This window comes from Portunus trituberculatus, chromosome 3, assembly GCF_017591435.1.
Source record: "Portunus trituberculatus isolate SZX2019 chromosome 3, ASM1759143v1, whole genome shotgun sequence".
Classification (NCBI taxonomy): Eukaryota; Metazoa; Arthropoda; class Malacostraca; order Decapoda; family Portunidae; genus Portunus; species Portunus trituberculatus.
Genome location: NC_059257.1, coordinates 9,652,755 through 9,667,754, shown reverse-complemented (window position 1 = coordinate 9,667,754; position 15,000 = coordinate 9,652,755). Strand labels below are relative to the sequence as shown.

The 15,000-nt window shown below is 42.0% G+C and overlaps 2 protein-coding genes across 3 annotated transcripts in view; both read left to right on the top strand.

Moving 5' to 3' along the window:
• Positions 1–15,000, top strand: part of LOC123508516 — a 201,799-nt gene that overhangs the window by 70,693 nt on the left and 116,106 nt on the right. The gene's annotated exons all lie outside the window — the stretch shown is intronic.
• Positions 1,344–2,798, top strand: LOC123509819 (proline-rich extensin-like protein EPR1). Its single transcript, XM_045264381.1, has one exon. The coding sequence runs from the start codon at positions 1,344–1,346 to the stop codon at positions 2,796–2,798; it is 1,455 nt and encodes a 484-aa protein (XP_045120316.1).

Here is a 15,000-nt window from a genome sequence, read left to right as displayed (position 1 = left end):
TGGTTTAACAAAAGGAGTGACCATTTAATAGGCTGTAGTGAAAGTTATTAAGGTTTTCAAGGTGTGTTCATGATATTTGGAGTATTTTGACATAACAAGCAATACATTAACAAGAGAAGAGACCATTTAACAGGGTGTAATGGAAGTTATTAGGGTTTTCAAGAGTTTCCGTTGTTGTAGCGATAGTTTGGCAAGGTTAGCGATGGTTTAAGGAGAGAAGTGATCATTTAACAGGCTGTAATGGAAGTTATTAAGGTTTTTGAGGTGTTTTCATGATATTAGCAGTACGTTGATGTAGCAAGCGAAAATATAACAAGAGAAGAGATAGTTTAAAAGGCTGTAGTGGAAATGATCAAAGTTTTCAAGAGTTTTACGATCCTAGCAATAATCTGACATAGCAAGCGATGGTTTAACAAGAGGAGAGATGATTTAATAGACTATAGTGGAAATGATTAAGATTTTCAAGAGATTTCATGATCCCAGCGATAGTTTGACACACTGAGCGATAGTTTATCGAGACAAGTGACCATTTAACAGGCTGTAGTGGAAATAATTAAGGTTTTCAAGAGTTTTTTATGATCCCAGCGATAGTTTGACACACCGAGCGATAGTTTAACGATACCGATAGTTCAAGTACCAACACTGGTAAGGACATTAATATTCTGTAGCAGCAATCTTCCCCGTGGCCGCCATCTTGTTTGAGCAGCAAGGTGTGTCGCAGCACGGCACAGGCAGGTAATGGAAGGCACCGTGCCACCGCCGCGCCGTGTTCCGCTGCCTCGCTTGCCGCCCGCTCCGCCACCATCACACCCCCGTCACCGCTACACTTTCATACTATCACGCACTCTATCACACTCTCACACTCTCATACTATCACACATACACTCTCACACACTCTCTCACACTCTCACTACCGCTCACTCTATCACACTCTCATACTCTCATACTATCACACATACACTCTCACACACTCTATCACACTCTCACACACTCTCACACTTTATAGTCTCACTCGCACTCACTCTATCACACCTCACACACACTCACACCTCACTCACTCTTACACTCGTTTTTTTTTCTTTGTAACCTCGCAGTGACTGTCACAAACCCGTCACCTCCGTTACACACTGCCTCCTTCACCGCCACTGCTACATACATTCCTGCCATCACCGCTACACTGTCCATATCACCGCTACACTCTCCTTGTCACTCCGTCACCGCTACACTGTCCCCATCACTTCGTCACCGCTACACTGTCCCCATCACTCCGTCACCGCTACACTGTTCCCGTCACTCCGTCACCGCTACTCTGTCCCCGTCACTCCGTCACCGCTACACTGTTCATGTCACTCCGTCACCGCTACACTGTCCCCGTCACTCCGTCACCGCTACACTGTCCCCGTCACTCCGTCACCGCTACACTGTCCCCGTCATTCTGTCACCGCTACACTGTTCCCGTCACTCCGTCACCGCTACACTGTTCCCGTCACTCCGTCACCGCTACTCTGTCCCCGTCACTCCGTCCCCGCTACACTGTCCCCGTCATTCCGTCACCGCTACACTGTTCCCGTCACTCCGTCACCATTACACTGTCTCCGTCACTCCATCACCACTACACTGTCCCCGTCACTCCGTCACCGCTACACTGTCCCCGTCACTCCGTCACCGCTACAATGTCCCCGTCACTCCGTCACCGCTACACTGTTCCCGTCACTCCGTCACTACTACACTGTCACCGTCACTCCGTCGCCGCTACACTGTTCCCGTCACTCCGTCGCCGCTACACTGTTCCCGTCACTCCGTCACCGCTACACTGTCCCCGTCACTCCTTCACCGCTACACTGTCCCCGTCACTTGTCACCGCTACACTGTCCCCGTCACTTCGTCACCGCTACACTGTTCCCGTCATTCCGTCACCGCTACACTGTTCCCGTCACTCCGTCACCACTACACTGTCCCCGTCACTCCGTCACCGCTACACTGTTCCCGTCACTCCGTCACTTCTACACTGTCCCCGTCACTTCGTCACCGCTACACTGTTCCCGTCACTCCGTCACCGCCACACTGTGCCCGTCACCGCTACAGTGTCCGTCACCACTACACTGTCCCCATCACTCCGTCACCGCTACACTGTCCCCGTCACCATTATACTGTTCCCATCACCGCTACACTGTCCCCGTCACCGCTACACTGTCCCCGTCACCATTATACTGTTCCCATCACCGCTACACTGTCCCCGTCACCGCTACATTGTCCCCGTCACCGCTACACTGCCCCCGTCATCGCTACACTGTCTTCCGTCACCGGTGCACTGTCCCCGTCACTGCTACACTGTCCCCGTCACCGCTACACTGTCTTCCGTCACCGCTACACTGTCCCACACTGTCCCCGTCACCACTACACTGTTCCCGTCACCGCTACACTGTCCCCGTCACCGCTACATTGTCCCCGTCACCACTACACTATCCCCGTCACCGCTACACTGTCCCCGTCACCGCTACACTGTTCCCGTCACCGCTACACTGTCCCCGTCACCACTACACTGTTCCCGTCACCGCTACACTGTCCCCGTCACCGCTACACTGTCCCCGTCACCATTACACTGTCCCCGTCACCGCAACACTGTTCCCGTCACCGCTACATTGTCCTCGTCACCGCTACACTGTCTCCGTCACCGCTACACTGTCCCCGTCACTCCGTCAACGCTACACTATCCCCGTCACTATCACAGTAGTTTTTTACCGTCACAATTCACCGTCACCGTCACCAGCAGCGCATCAGACGTCACAACACCATAGCTGTCACAGTGCCTCCGTTAACCCTGTCACCATTCCGTCGCTATCGTCACTGCCTATCTCCGTCACCGTCACAGTATCGCCGTCACTACAACAACGGGCACCACATCGCTTTATCACCATCTCACCATCACACTGTTGTTTAGAGTCACCATCACACACCGTCACTATTTATACCCTCATGCCGTCACCGTCACCGCTACACAATGTCACACCATCACCATCACCACCACCACGCAATATTCACCCCGCGTCACTATCACTAGACACTCCCTCACCATTAATATCACCACCACCGCTTCACCACTGTCACCACCACACTGCCTCACCATCACCACCACCACCTCCGTCACTTACCACTGCTTCACCACTGTCATAACCATACTTCATCTCCATCACCACCATCACCATCACCACCACTAGCGATACGAATTTGACCGCTAACAGTGACGCCGCTAACGCTGACTCGCCGAGAACCGCTCAAAATACCGCGAAAATACCGTACATTGTAGGAATCCTCGCTTATTTGGTTCTACGGTTCTATAAATGGTTCTTTTTCACTTATTTTATCTATTTCCTTATTTTTGTGGTTCTTGGTTCTACTGATGTTTTTTTGGGTTTTAATAATCTTGTTTTTTTTTCTTCTTTTGGTTCTAAGGTTCTATAATTTGGTTGTTTTATTTATTTTTATCTATTTCTTATTTTTGTGGTTCTTGGTTCATTGACTGTCTTTTTTATCGTTTTAGTAATCTTGTTTTTGTTTTTTTTGTTTATTTGGTTCTACGGTTCTATAACTGGCTCTCTTTTAATCTATTTCTTATTTTCTTGTGGTTCTCTAGTTGATGTTTTTATTGTTTTAATAATATTGTTTTGTTGTGTTCTTTTTCTGGTTCTCTTTTGGTTCTTCCGGTTCTCCTAGACCTGTTTCTTCTCTCTGGTTCTCTTATTCATTGGTTCTCTAAATCTGCCTCTCTATCCCATTCTTTCTTTATTCTCCATCGGTTCTCTAGCTATCCAGGTTCTCTAGTCCCGGTTCTCTGTCTCTCTGGGTTCTCTATCTCATTTTTTTATATTCTTTACTGATTCTCTATCTCATTCCTTCCTCATTCTCGTTACCGGTTCTCTAATTCCAGGTTCTTTAGTTTGGTTTTCTATCTCTCTGGTTCTCCGGTTCACAATTACGTTGTTCTCTAGTTACGCTTCTCTGTCTCATCCTTTTATCTAATTTACTGGTTCTCTATCTCACTCTTTACTTACTCTCTTTACTGGTTCTCCGGTTCCAGGTTCTCTAGGTCGGTTCTCTATCTATTTCTCTGGTTCACAATTACAGAGGGCATCGTTCGAACCACACAAGTCCAACACAGCGAAGCGACACTCACAGATTCGAACGGCCGAGCGAACCACTTCAAAGGACGCCACGAGGAGGAGGAGGAGGAGGAGGAGGAGGAGGAGGAGGAGGAGGAGGGGTGGGTGTCCTTCCAGATGCAATAAAGGGGCTAATTTTTATCTCCATTTTCTGGAGGTGAGGAGGAGAGGGAGAGGAAAAGGAGAGGAAAGGGACAGAGAAAGGGAGAAAAGAGTTGCGGTGACGTCGGCGGCGGACTTACAGCGGTGTTAGCGGCGGCGACGGCGGCGGCGACGAGAGAGAGAGAGAGAGAGAGAGAGAGAGAGAGAGAGAGAGAGAGAGAGAGAGAGAGAGAGAGAGAGAGATACAAAACACATACGTACACATAATCACAATCTCCAACACACACCCACACACACACACACACACACACACACACACACACACACACGCTAATCCACAGGTGAACATATGGACCGGAGAGGGTGGCGGAGGGCTAATGAGTCAGCCAGGTGTGTGCGTCAGAGGAGAGAGAGAGAGAGAGAGAGAGAGAGAGAGAGAGAGAGAGAGAGAGAGAGAGAGAGAGAGAGAGAGAGAGAGAGAGAGAGAGAGAGAGAGAGAGAGAGAGAGAGAGAGAGAGAGAGAGAGGGAAGCGTTTCTGAATGTAGAGCTAACATTCCATCAGACATTTCGTTACCTAAGCTAATCTAATTTTCATAACACTGGGATGATAGTAGAAAGTAAGGAAAACTGTGAGAAAAACTAAAATTCTCTTCCTACTTCCAAACACACCACGATTCTGAACTGTAGAAATTGTAAAGCTAACTGTAAAGTAATATTAATGAGTTTCTGCAACGCTGCAGTGAAATAAAGTACAAAAAACTATAAAGAAGTGTGAGAAAAACTAATATTCTCCTCCTACTTCCAAACACACCACGATTCTGAACTGTAGAAATTGTAAAGCTCAGTTTAAAGCAACATTACAATAAACGCCACAATAAAACACCATGAAAAACGTATGGAAAAGGATGAAAAGAGTCTGGAAAAGTATGACAGAAGGTAACAGTCCCTCCAGCTTTCCCAACACACCACGATTTTGAACTGCAGAAATTCTACAGCTAATTATAAAGCAACGTTGGTGAGTTCCTGTGACGCTACAATGGAAAGGTATGAAGGAAAAGGCGACAATCTCCCATTTTTTGACGCACTGCTATTTTGAACTAAAGAAAATGTAAACATACGAATAAAGCACCGCCATAATGAGTAAATGTATCAAAAGGAATGAAAAAATAAATAAAAAGAATGAAAGGAACAATGAAAGGAGTGAAAAAAAACGATGGAAGGAATGAAAAAAAAGCAAAAAAAAAACAATGAAAAGAATGAAAAAAGAATGAAAAGGAATGAGAAAAACAATGAAAGAAATGAAAAAAGACAATGAAATGAATGAAAAAATGAAAGAAATGAAAAAAAAAACAATGGAAGGAATGGAAAAAAAACGAGGAAAGGAATGAAAAAAAGCAAAAAACAATGAAAAGAATGAAGAAAGAATGAAAAGAATGAAAAAATTAAAATGAAAGGAATGAAAAAGATAATCAAAGGAATGAGAAAACGATGCAAGGAGTAAAAAAAAACCAAAAACAAGGAAAAGAATGAAAAAAGAATGAAAAAGAATGAGAAAAACAATGAAAAGAAATGAGAAAAGGAGTGTTTTGGTCTCATTCCCCAGCGAAGAATGATACTAACTCAAACACACCACAAAGTTCCCGCCACACTTGCCTTTCCAAATATCCACAACGCTGGAATTATCTCTACAACGTTGGAATGATCTCTACAACGCTGGAATTATCTCCACAACGCTGGAATTATCTCTACAACGCTGGAATGATCTCTACAACGCTGGAATTATCTCTACAACGCTGGAATTATCTCTACAACGCTGGAATTATCTCTACAACGCTGGAATGATCTCTACAACGCTGGAATGATCTCTACAACGCTGGAATGATCTCTACAACGCTGGAATTATCTCTACAACGCTGGAATTATCTCTACAACGCTGGAATTATCTCTACAACGCTGGAATTATCTCTACAACGCTGGAATTATCTCTACAACACTGGAATTATCTCTACAACGCTGGAATTATCTCTACAACGCTGGAATTATCTCTACAACGCTGGAATTATCTCTACAACGCTGGAATTATCTCTACAACGCTGGCATTATCTCTACAACGCTGGAATTATCTCTACAACGCTGGCATTTTCTCTACAATCTAATTTTCCGAAGCACAGAATGAAAACAAGTGAAATGGATTGGAAAAAATGAGTTATTCTGTCACGTCCACCTCCAGTATTCAAGTTGGCATTTTCTTTTTAATATTTTGTTGTCCTTGGCTGGCCCTCTGTACATAATAATAATAATGATAATAATAATAACAATAATAATAATGAAAACATAGAGAGAGTGATATGTTAAAATGAACGACGTGTAAAGCTAGGAATAAACAGCAGTAACCTTTGCCTTACCTAATTCAATTATTTCAACGCCCAAAGAAAAAACTAAAATAGATCAAACATAATAAAAACATGTTATTAACTTCTTCAGTACTATACCACCCTCTTCATACTAATTTTGATGACTATTTGGTGATTTTATACAGCTTCGGAAACTCATGTGGGCGTTAGAATAGTGAGGACTGTGACTATTAATCTTCAGAGCTCCATAGACCCTTCTTCTTCTTCTTCATCTTCTGTAGCTGCTCCCATTTTCATCATCATCATCAGAAGAAGGGTCTATGCAGCTCCTGAAGATTAATAGCCAGAATCCACACTATTTTAATCCCCACATGAGTTTCTGAAGCTGTATAAAATCACCACAGACCCTTCCTGACGTCAATAAAATCGTCTAATCACACCCAAAACTCATGGTAAAAATGCGTCTTAGTACTGAAGGGGTTAACTTGCAGGGAATATAAACTTGGTAACACAGAAGCATTTTAAAGACCCAGTAGCGTTAAGGATATTAGTGAAGCAGAGATGAACAAAGTGAATTGAATTGAATGAGTAAATAAACTAATAAATCTCTTTCTTTTACAAACAAATATAAAAACTGGGTAATAACTTGCAGGGAATAAAAACTTGGTAACACACGAGCATTTTAAAGACCCAGTAGCGTTAAGGATATCAGTGAAGCAGAGATGAACAAAGTGAAGTGAATTGAATGAGTAGACAAACTAACAAATTTCTTCTTTCTCTTACAAAAAAAAAAAAAAAAAAAACATGAAAACTCGATATCAACTTACAGGAAATAAAAACTTGGTCACACACGGACATTTTAAAGAACCAGTAACATTAAGGATATCAATGAAGTAGAGATGAACAAAGTGAAGTGAAATGAATGAGTAAATAAACTAATAAATCTCTTCTTTCTCTTACAAAAACATGAAAACTTTAATAACTTGCAGGAAATAAAAACTTGGTAACACAGGAGCATTTCAGAGCATCAGTAACGCTAGGGATGCTATTGAAGTAGAGATGAACAAAGGGAGGAGTGAACTGATGAGTAAATAAACTAATAAATACCTTCTTTATCTTATTTCCTAATGCTGAATTGATATTAACCCCTTCAGTATTGAGATGCAATTTTACCTTGAGATTACGATTAGACCTTTTTTATTGACATTAGCAAGGGTCTATGGAGGTCAGAAGATTAGTGGCCACAGTCTTCGCTATTTCAATCCCCACATGAGTTTCTGAAGCTGCATGATATCAGTAAACAATAGGAAGAATGAATATGAACACGCGTCATGGTACTGAAGAGGTTAAATGAAGATGAATGATTAAAGGAATAAATACTCCTTTTAACTCTCATTCCCTGACGCAGAATGATATCAACTTGCACAAAAGCAACACTTCATAACACCTATAACAAACCTAACCTAACCTAACCTTACCTTACACTACGAATACATTTACCGGAAGACAAACCTAACCTAAACCTAACCTAACGAAGAGTAAATAGATGATTAAATAAATACACCTTTTTCCCCTCTCACTCCCTGACACAATGATAAAAACTTCCACCACACACAAAGTTACCGACACACCTGCATTTCCAAACCTAACCTAACCTAACCTAATCTAAACATAGAGTAAATAGATGATTAAATAAATACACCTTTTTCCCTTTCACTCCCTGACACAATGATAAAAACTTCCACCACACACTGTTCCGAACACACCTGCATTTCCAAACACGCACATACAACGCTACATATTTATACCTCTTTTTTTAATGCCAAGAAGACAAACTAATAATAAAGTTTGTAGGCAGCGAGTGTGTAGTGTGGTTTACTCAGCGCATTGCTAACTCACTACCTAAACAAACGGAATATAATGAAAATTCTACGTATCTGTTGCCGCGGGATGGTCGGCTGTATCAGGACACGTAACCACTCTCTCTCTCTCTCTCTCTCTCTCTGATACCTTTTTCCACTGCCAGATTTATGAAAAACACCCTTGAAAATCACAATAACGTCCACTACAGCCTATTAATCTTTCACCAGCCATGATAAAACTGCCACTTGCCTTGTCAAACTATAGCGAACCACGAACACACCCTTGAAAACCACAGTAACTTCCATTAGAGCCTGTTAAACTGCCACTAGCCTTATTAAACTATCAGAAATCATAGAAATGCCCTTGAAAACCATAAGAACTACAACTATATCCTGTTAAACTGCCACTAGCCTTGTTAAACTGAAACGAACCACGAACACACCCTTGAAAACCACAGTAACTTCCATTAGAGCCTGTTAAACTGCCACTAGACTTGTTAAACTATCAGAAATCATAGAAATGCCCTTGAAAACCATAATAACTGCAACTATACCCTGTTAAACCGCCGCTAGCCTTGTTAAACTGAAGCGACCTATGGAAACACCCTTGAAAAATCATAATAACTTCCACTAGAGCCTGTTAAACTGCCACTAGCCTTATTAAATTATCATAAATCATAGAAATGCCCTTGAAAACCACAATAACTTCAACTATACACTGTTAAACTGCCACTAGCCTTGTTAAACTAGAGGGAACCATGAAAACACCCTTAAAACTTCAACTAGACTGTTATTAGCCTTGTTAAACCATAGAGGAACCATGAAAATACCCTTGAAAACCACCATAATTTCTCCTAGACCATGTTAAACCATCACTAATTTTGCTACACTATCACAGAAAACCACAATAACTTCCACTAGACCCTGTTAAACTTACTTGCCTTGTTAAACTACAGGGAACCGTAAAAACACCCTTAAAATTCACAACAACTTCCAATATACCGTATGAAACTATTACAAACCTTATTAAATGATCACAAACCATAGAAATACCTTTAATTGTGAATGAAAAATAAGACCCACTGTGGTGCCTGTCCCCAAACAAGTTGAAAGAAGTGATATTAGAAGGAGTCATCGATATTAGGCATAATTTCCCAACACTGGTATAAATTAATTGACTTTTGGCCATCTTGTCTGTTTACCGGTATATCCTTAATTGTGATTGAAAAAAAAAGACCCACTGTGGTGCCGGTCCCCAAACAAATTGAAAGAAGTGATACTAGAAAGACAAGCCGAAGATGGTAAAGGTGTCATCGATATTATGCAGTATTTTCAAAACCCGGTATGAATTAATTGATTTTTGCCCACTTTGTTTCATTTACCGGTAAAATTAGGAGAAGCAGCGGAATATTCTACAAACCCCGGTATTCTGTGTTAATTTACCGTGATGTGTAGGTAAAAATATACATAAATTATCTGAAAATCCCGGTATTTCACTCTTTCTGTCTTTCTGTTTACTGGGGAAAAATATGCTAATAATTTATGGACCAGTTTCCATTAAAAACATTCAACAAACCCCGGTAGACTGTGTTAAGTTACCGGGATATGTCAGCAAAAATATACATAAATGATCTCAAGAACCGGTATTTCATTCTTCCTGTCTTTCTACTTATTGGGGAAAAATAATGATTTGTGAACCAGTTTCCTTTAAAATATACGCAAATAATCTTAAAATCCCGGTATTGTTTCACTGTTTCTTGTCTTTCTACTTACTGGGGGAAATTTACTAATGTTTTGTTACCTGTGTACCGGGAGAAGGCGATATAGGACAGAATTTACCGGGATATATAAGAAACAGATACATAAATAACCTCAAAATCCCGGTATTGTAATTTTTTTCCTTTCTATTACTGGGAAAAATATACTAATGTTTTGTGACCTGTGTACCGGGAGAAGGCGATATAGGACAGAATTTACCGGGATATATAAGGAAAGAGATACATAAATAACCTCAAAATCCCGGTATTGTCATTTTTTTCCCTTCTATTTACTGGGAAAAATATGTTAATGTACTATGATCCGTTTACCGGTATAATGCGACATAAGACAGCATTTACCGGGATATATACGCAAAATATACAAATAATCTTAAAATCCCGGTATTATTTCATTCTTTCTTTTCTCTCTATGTACTGGGGAAAATATGCTAATGTATTATGATCTATTTACTGGGATAATGCGACAAAAGACAAAATGTACCGGGATATATACGCAAAAATATACAAATAATCTAAAAATCCCGGTATTCTTTCATTCATTTGCATTTTCCACTCCCAGTATCCATCACTTCCCACGTACCGGTATGTGAGAGCAGATATACACGTCTCATTTCACGACCCGGTTCAATTAACTTTATTCGAATTACCGGGAGGGTGAAGCGGTCCTTTCTATTCACCGGTATGGGTTAATTTCACGAACCGGGAGGAATAAAGCCGGATATAGTCCAAGAACCGGAGGAAAAAGAGTAATTTCTTCACAATACCGGGAGAATATAAGTGTTTCCGGTTCTTTTTCATTTACCGGGGAAAATAGAGGACACGGTACCGGTCAAACTGATGTGAAATAATTTGATTTACTGGGAGGAAGAAAGTTAATTTTTTTTCATTATACTGGGATAATACGTATAATTTTTCCCAGTTCTTTCCTATTTACAGGTGAAGAGAAGGAGAGGACACGGTACTGGTCAAACTGGTGTGAAGTATTTTGATTTACCGAGAGAATCAAATAAACTGCTTAATTTTTTTCATCATACCGGGAGAGAATAATTTTTCCCGGTTCTCTTCTATTTACCGGGAAAGAGAAGGAGAAAACACAGTATTTATCAAACTGGTCATTTTGATTTACAGGTGTGAAATAATTTGATTTACCGGGAGGAGAACACGGTACTGGTCAAATGAACCGCTTAACCCCTTCAATACCGTGATTAAATTTTTTACCTAACGTTGTTTCAAAATAGTATAATCTGAACACGCATAAATCGAGAAGTACCTGTATTTTTCAACGTATTTAAAGTTTCCCACACCTCTAATCATAACCAGTCTACTTGGCGACTCATGTGGAGATTAGAATAGTGAAGACTGTGGCCATTAATCTTGTGACCTCCATAGACCCTTCCTGTCAGTAAAATGGTCTAATCGTACAGAAAACTCATGGTAAGAGAGAGAGAGAGAGAGAGAGAGAGAGAGAGAGAGAGAGAGAGAGAGAGAGAGTCAAACTGAGAGTGAAAGAGACAAACCTAAAGTCAAACCCAGAGAGAGAGAGAGAGAGAGAGAGAGAGAGAGAGAGAGAGAGAGAGAGAGAGAGAGAGAGAGAGAGAGAGTAAACGAGACACAAAAACACCACCCCTCGCTCAATAAACACATTTTCCACCAATTGACACGCTCATCCCACAAAAACCACCAGAAATGCCACAATAATCCACTTTTCCTAACGCGTGGCACTGAATTTGACTAACGTGATGGCGGTGGACAAGGGTGACGAGCGGCGCGGCGTGCATGGCTGGCGGTAGTGGCGGTATAGTAGCAGCGGCGGTATTGGTGGCGGTCGCGGTGGTGGTGGTGGTACCGGTAGCGGCGGCGGGGGACTCACATGTCAATCACGGTAAAATTTGGGAATATTATCCATAAATGTTTGAATTTCGTGCGTTGAATAACTGGCACACATTGACTTCGCTTAAATTTACATCATGTCCGCCCGCTTACCTTGCCGCCGGAATGTTGACACCGCTCATACGCGACACGATGCGATACCCGCGGACACGTTACGTTAAACCGCGAATTTGTTAGCGCGCGAACCATTTTTTGAGCGCATTTATACGTTTATCGCCCAGCCAGATGAAATGTGTGGACGATTTTTGTGTGCGTGTGTGGAAAAAATAAGCGGGTTTGTGTGTGTGTGTGTGTGTGTGTGTGTGTGTGTGTGTGTGTGTGGTATGTACAGGTTACATGGTACGGTAACTACAGATATTGTGTGTGTATATGTGTGCGTGTGTATGCGTGCGTATGTGTGTGTGTGTGTATAACCAGTACAGGTAACAGGTAGCGACTCGTACAGGTAAAACCGAGGCACAGGTAAGAAATGCGGCAACCACGTAGGAAATACGAGGATTAATAAACAACAGGTATTAATGCACAGGTGAGATGAGCCAGCGACACAGGTAATTAGTAATGGCTTTCAATTAGCGAATGCACGTGTTTTAAGCGGCGGTGACACCTGTGATGGCGAGGCAAGCGGAAACACGAACGAAAAAGGATGATTTTGAGTAAAATTAAACGGCTAAGCGAAAGAAATTGTTAGATTACATTAAGTTACATTTGGTGAGGTTAGGTTAAGTTAGTTTAGGTTTGGTTAAGTTAGGTTAGGTTTGGTTAGGTTAAGTTTGGTTAGGTTAGGTTAGGTTAGGTTAGGTTTGGTTAGGTTAGGTTAAGTTAGGTTAGGTTTGGTTAGGTTTGGTTAAGTTAGGTTAGGTTAGGTTAGCTTAGGTTAGCTTTGGGTTAGTTTAGATTAAGTTAAGTAAGGCTACATGAGGTTTAATTAGCGATCTGGGGCAAAGCAAGGTCAGGTAAGGTAAGATTTCATACAGTAAAGAAGATTAACACCTTTTCTCACTCTTAACACTCTTTCTCCCTCACCCAACACCTTTTTCCCTCATCTAATACCTTTCCGTTAGGTTAAGTAAAGGTAATTCAGGTAAATTAAGACAAAACACGCTTTTTCACACCCTAAACACTCTTTCTTCATATCTAACATTCTTCCGCGCTTCTCCACACACTCACAACACCCTTACAGCGATTCTTGATATGGTAATGTAACGCAAACACTCTTTTTTCATCTTAAACACACTACTTTTCACTTTTAACACCCTTTTACACGTTTATATACCCTCAGGCAACACCTCCGCCCGTGCAACACCTTACAACACCATTTAGAGTAATACAGCACCCTTTAGAACACTGCAATTCCTTTCCAATCATTGCAACACTTTTCCGACACCCTAAACACCCTTCTTCCCTTATCCAACACCTTTTCGCTTCCTTTCAAACACTCAGGCAACACTTCTCGGCCCTGCAACACCCTTTAGAACACTTCAATACCTTTCCGACACCTGCAACACTTTTCCGCCACCCTAAATACTATTCTTATCATATCTAAACACTTTTAAACACTAACGCAACACTTTCCGGCCCTGCAACACCCTACAACACCATTCAGCGTTCTGCAACACCCTTGAGAACACTGCAGTATTTCTCCGCTACCCTAAACACCTTTCTTTCCTCACCTAACACCTTTGCAAACACTCACGCAACACTTTCCGATCCCGCAACACTCTCCCGCAACGCACATAGCCGATCCAACACCCTTTCAACACTCTGAACACCATATTTCCTCACCTAACACTCCTCAGCGGAATTTGAAAACCCACGTAATATTTCTTTACGCTATTGAACCCTTCTGCTGTCTCTACAAATAGTCTTTAGGGGATTACAACACCGCACAACACTACTGAGCACCCTTTTACACCCTTCCGCCTCGTGTAGCGGTGTTTGGGGCGGCCAGGCAGAGGCGCACAGCGTTTCCTTCAGTCCCCGCTTCTTGTTACCTCTCCACGTGGCTAAATTCAACGCAGCTCTCCCGCCACCGCTCCGCCACTGCCGCCGCCGTCTCACCGCCGCCCGCCACCTCGCCGCTCTATTCTGACTCGCTCTTCTCTCCGCTCTAGTTGAAGTTACAGCAAATTTTCAGTGTTTTCGTGGTTTATTGGGTGTATTAACTATATTTCTGGCTAACTGATGGAGTAAGTGTATTGAGAGCTCGGTTAATCATCTCTGTGGCCTTCAAAACTGCCGTGGTGTGAGAGCGAAGTGTGCGTCTGTGTCTCTTATTCAAAACGATCTGCCCTCTCTCAACACGACTATTTTTTAAGGGGTTTTCAAGAGTGTTTCTCCTGTTTATAATGTAGAAATCTCGTTACTCTGCCTGTATAATCGTAAAAACTTGCTTAAAAACGCTTCATTCTCTCACCACGACTATATTCCAAGGCCACAAAGATGATTAGCGGGGTTTTCAAGTGTTTCTCCAGTTAATAATATAGAAATCTTATCATACTGCCTCTAGAATCCTAAAAAAAACACCTTAAAAAATTCGTGTAAACTTAAATAAAGCTTTTTGAAATAGTGGAGGTGAAATACAGAAATATTTGAGAATATGAGCACCACTGTCTTTATTTTTCAGCGCCTTCCTAACACTGCCAAATAGTATTCACCGCTCTAACGCGTTCCTAATCTTTCCTTCAATGTTCCAGCGTCCTCTCTCCCTCTCTCCACCTCTCCATCACCGTTAACAGGCTCTGAGGGAAGACGCGGCAAGTTTTCGGTGTGTGCATATTTCTATCGCTAGTTTAACATCGTGCATTACCAGAAGAGCTTGGAAAGTGGTGTAATATGTATCTGTGTGGTGTTCTC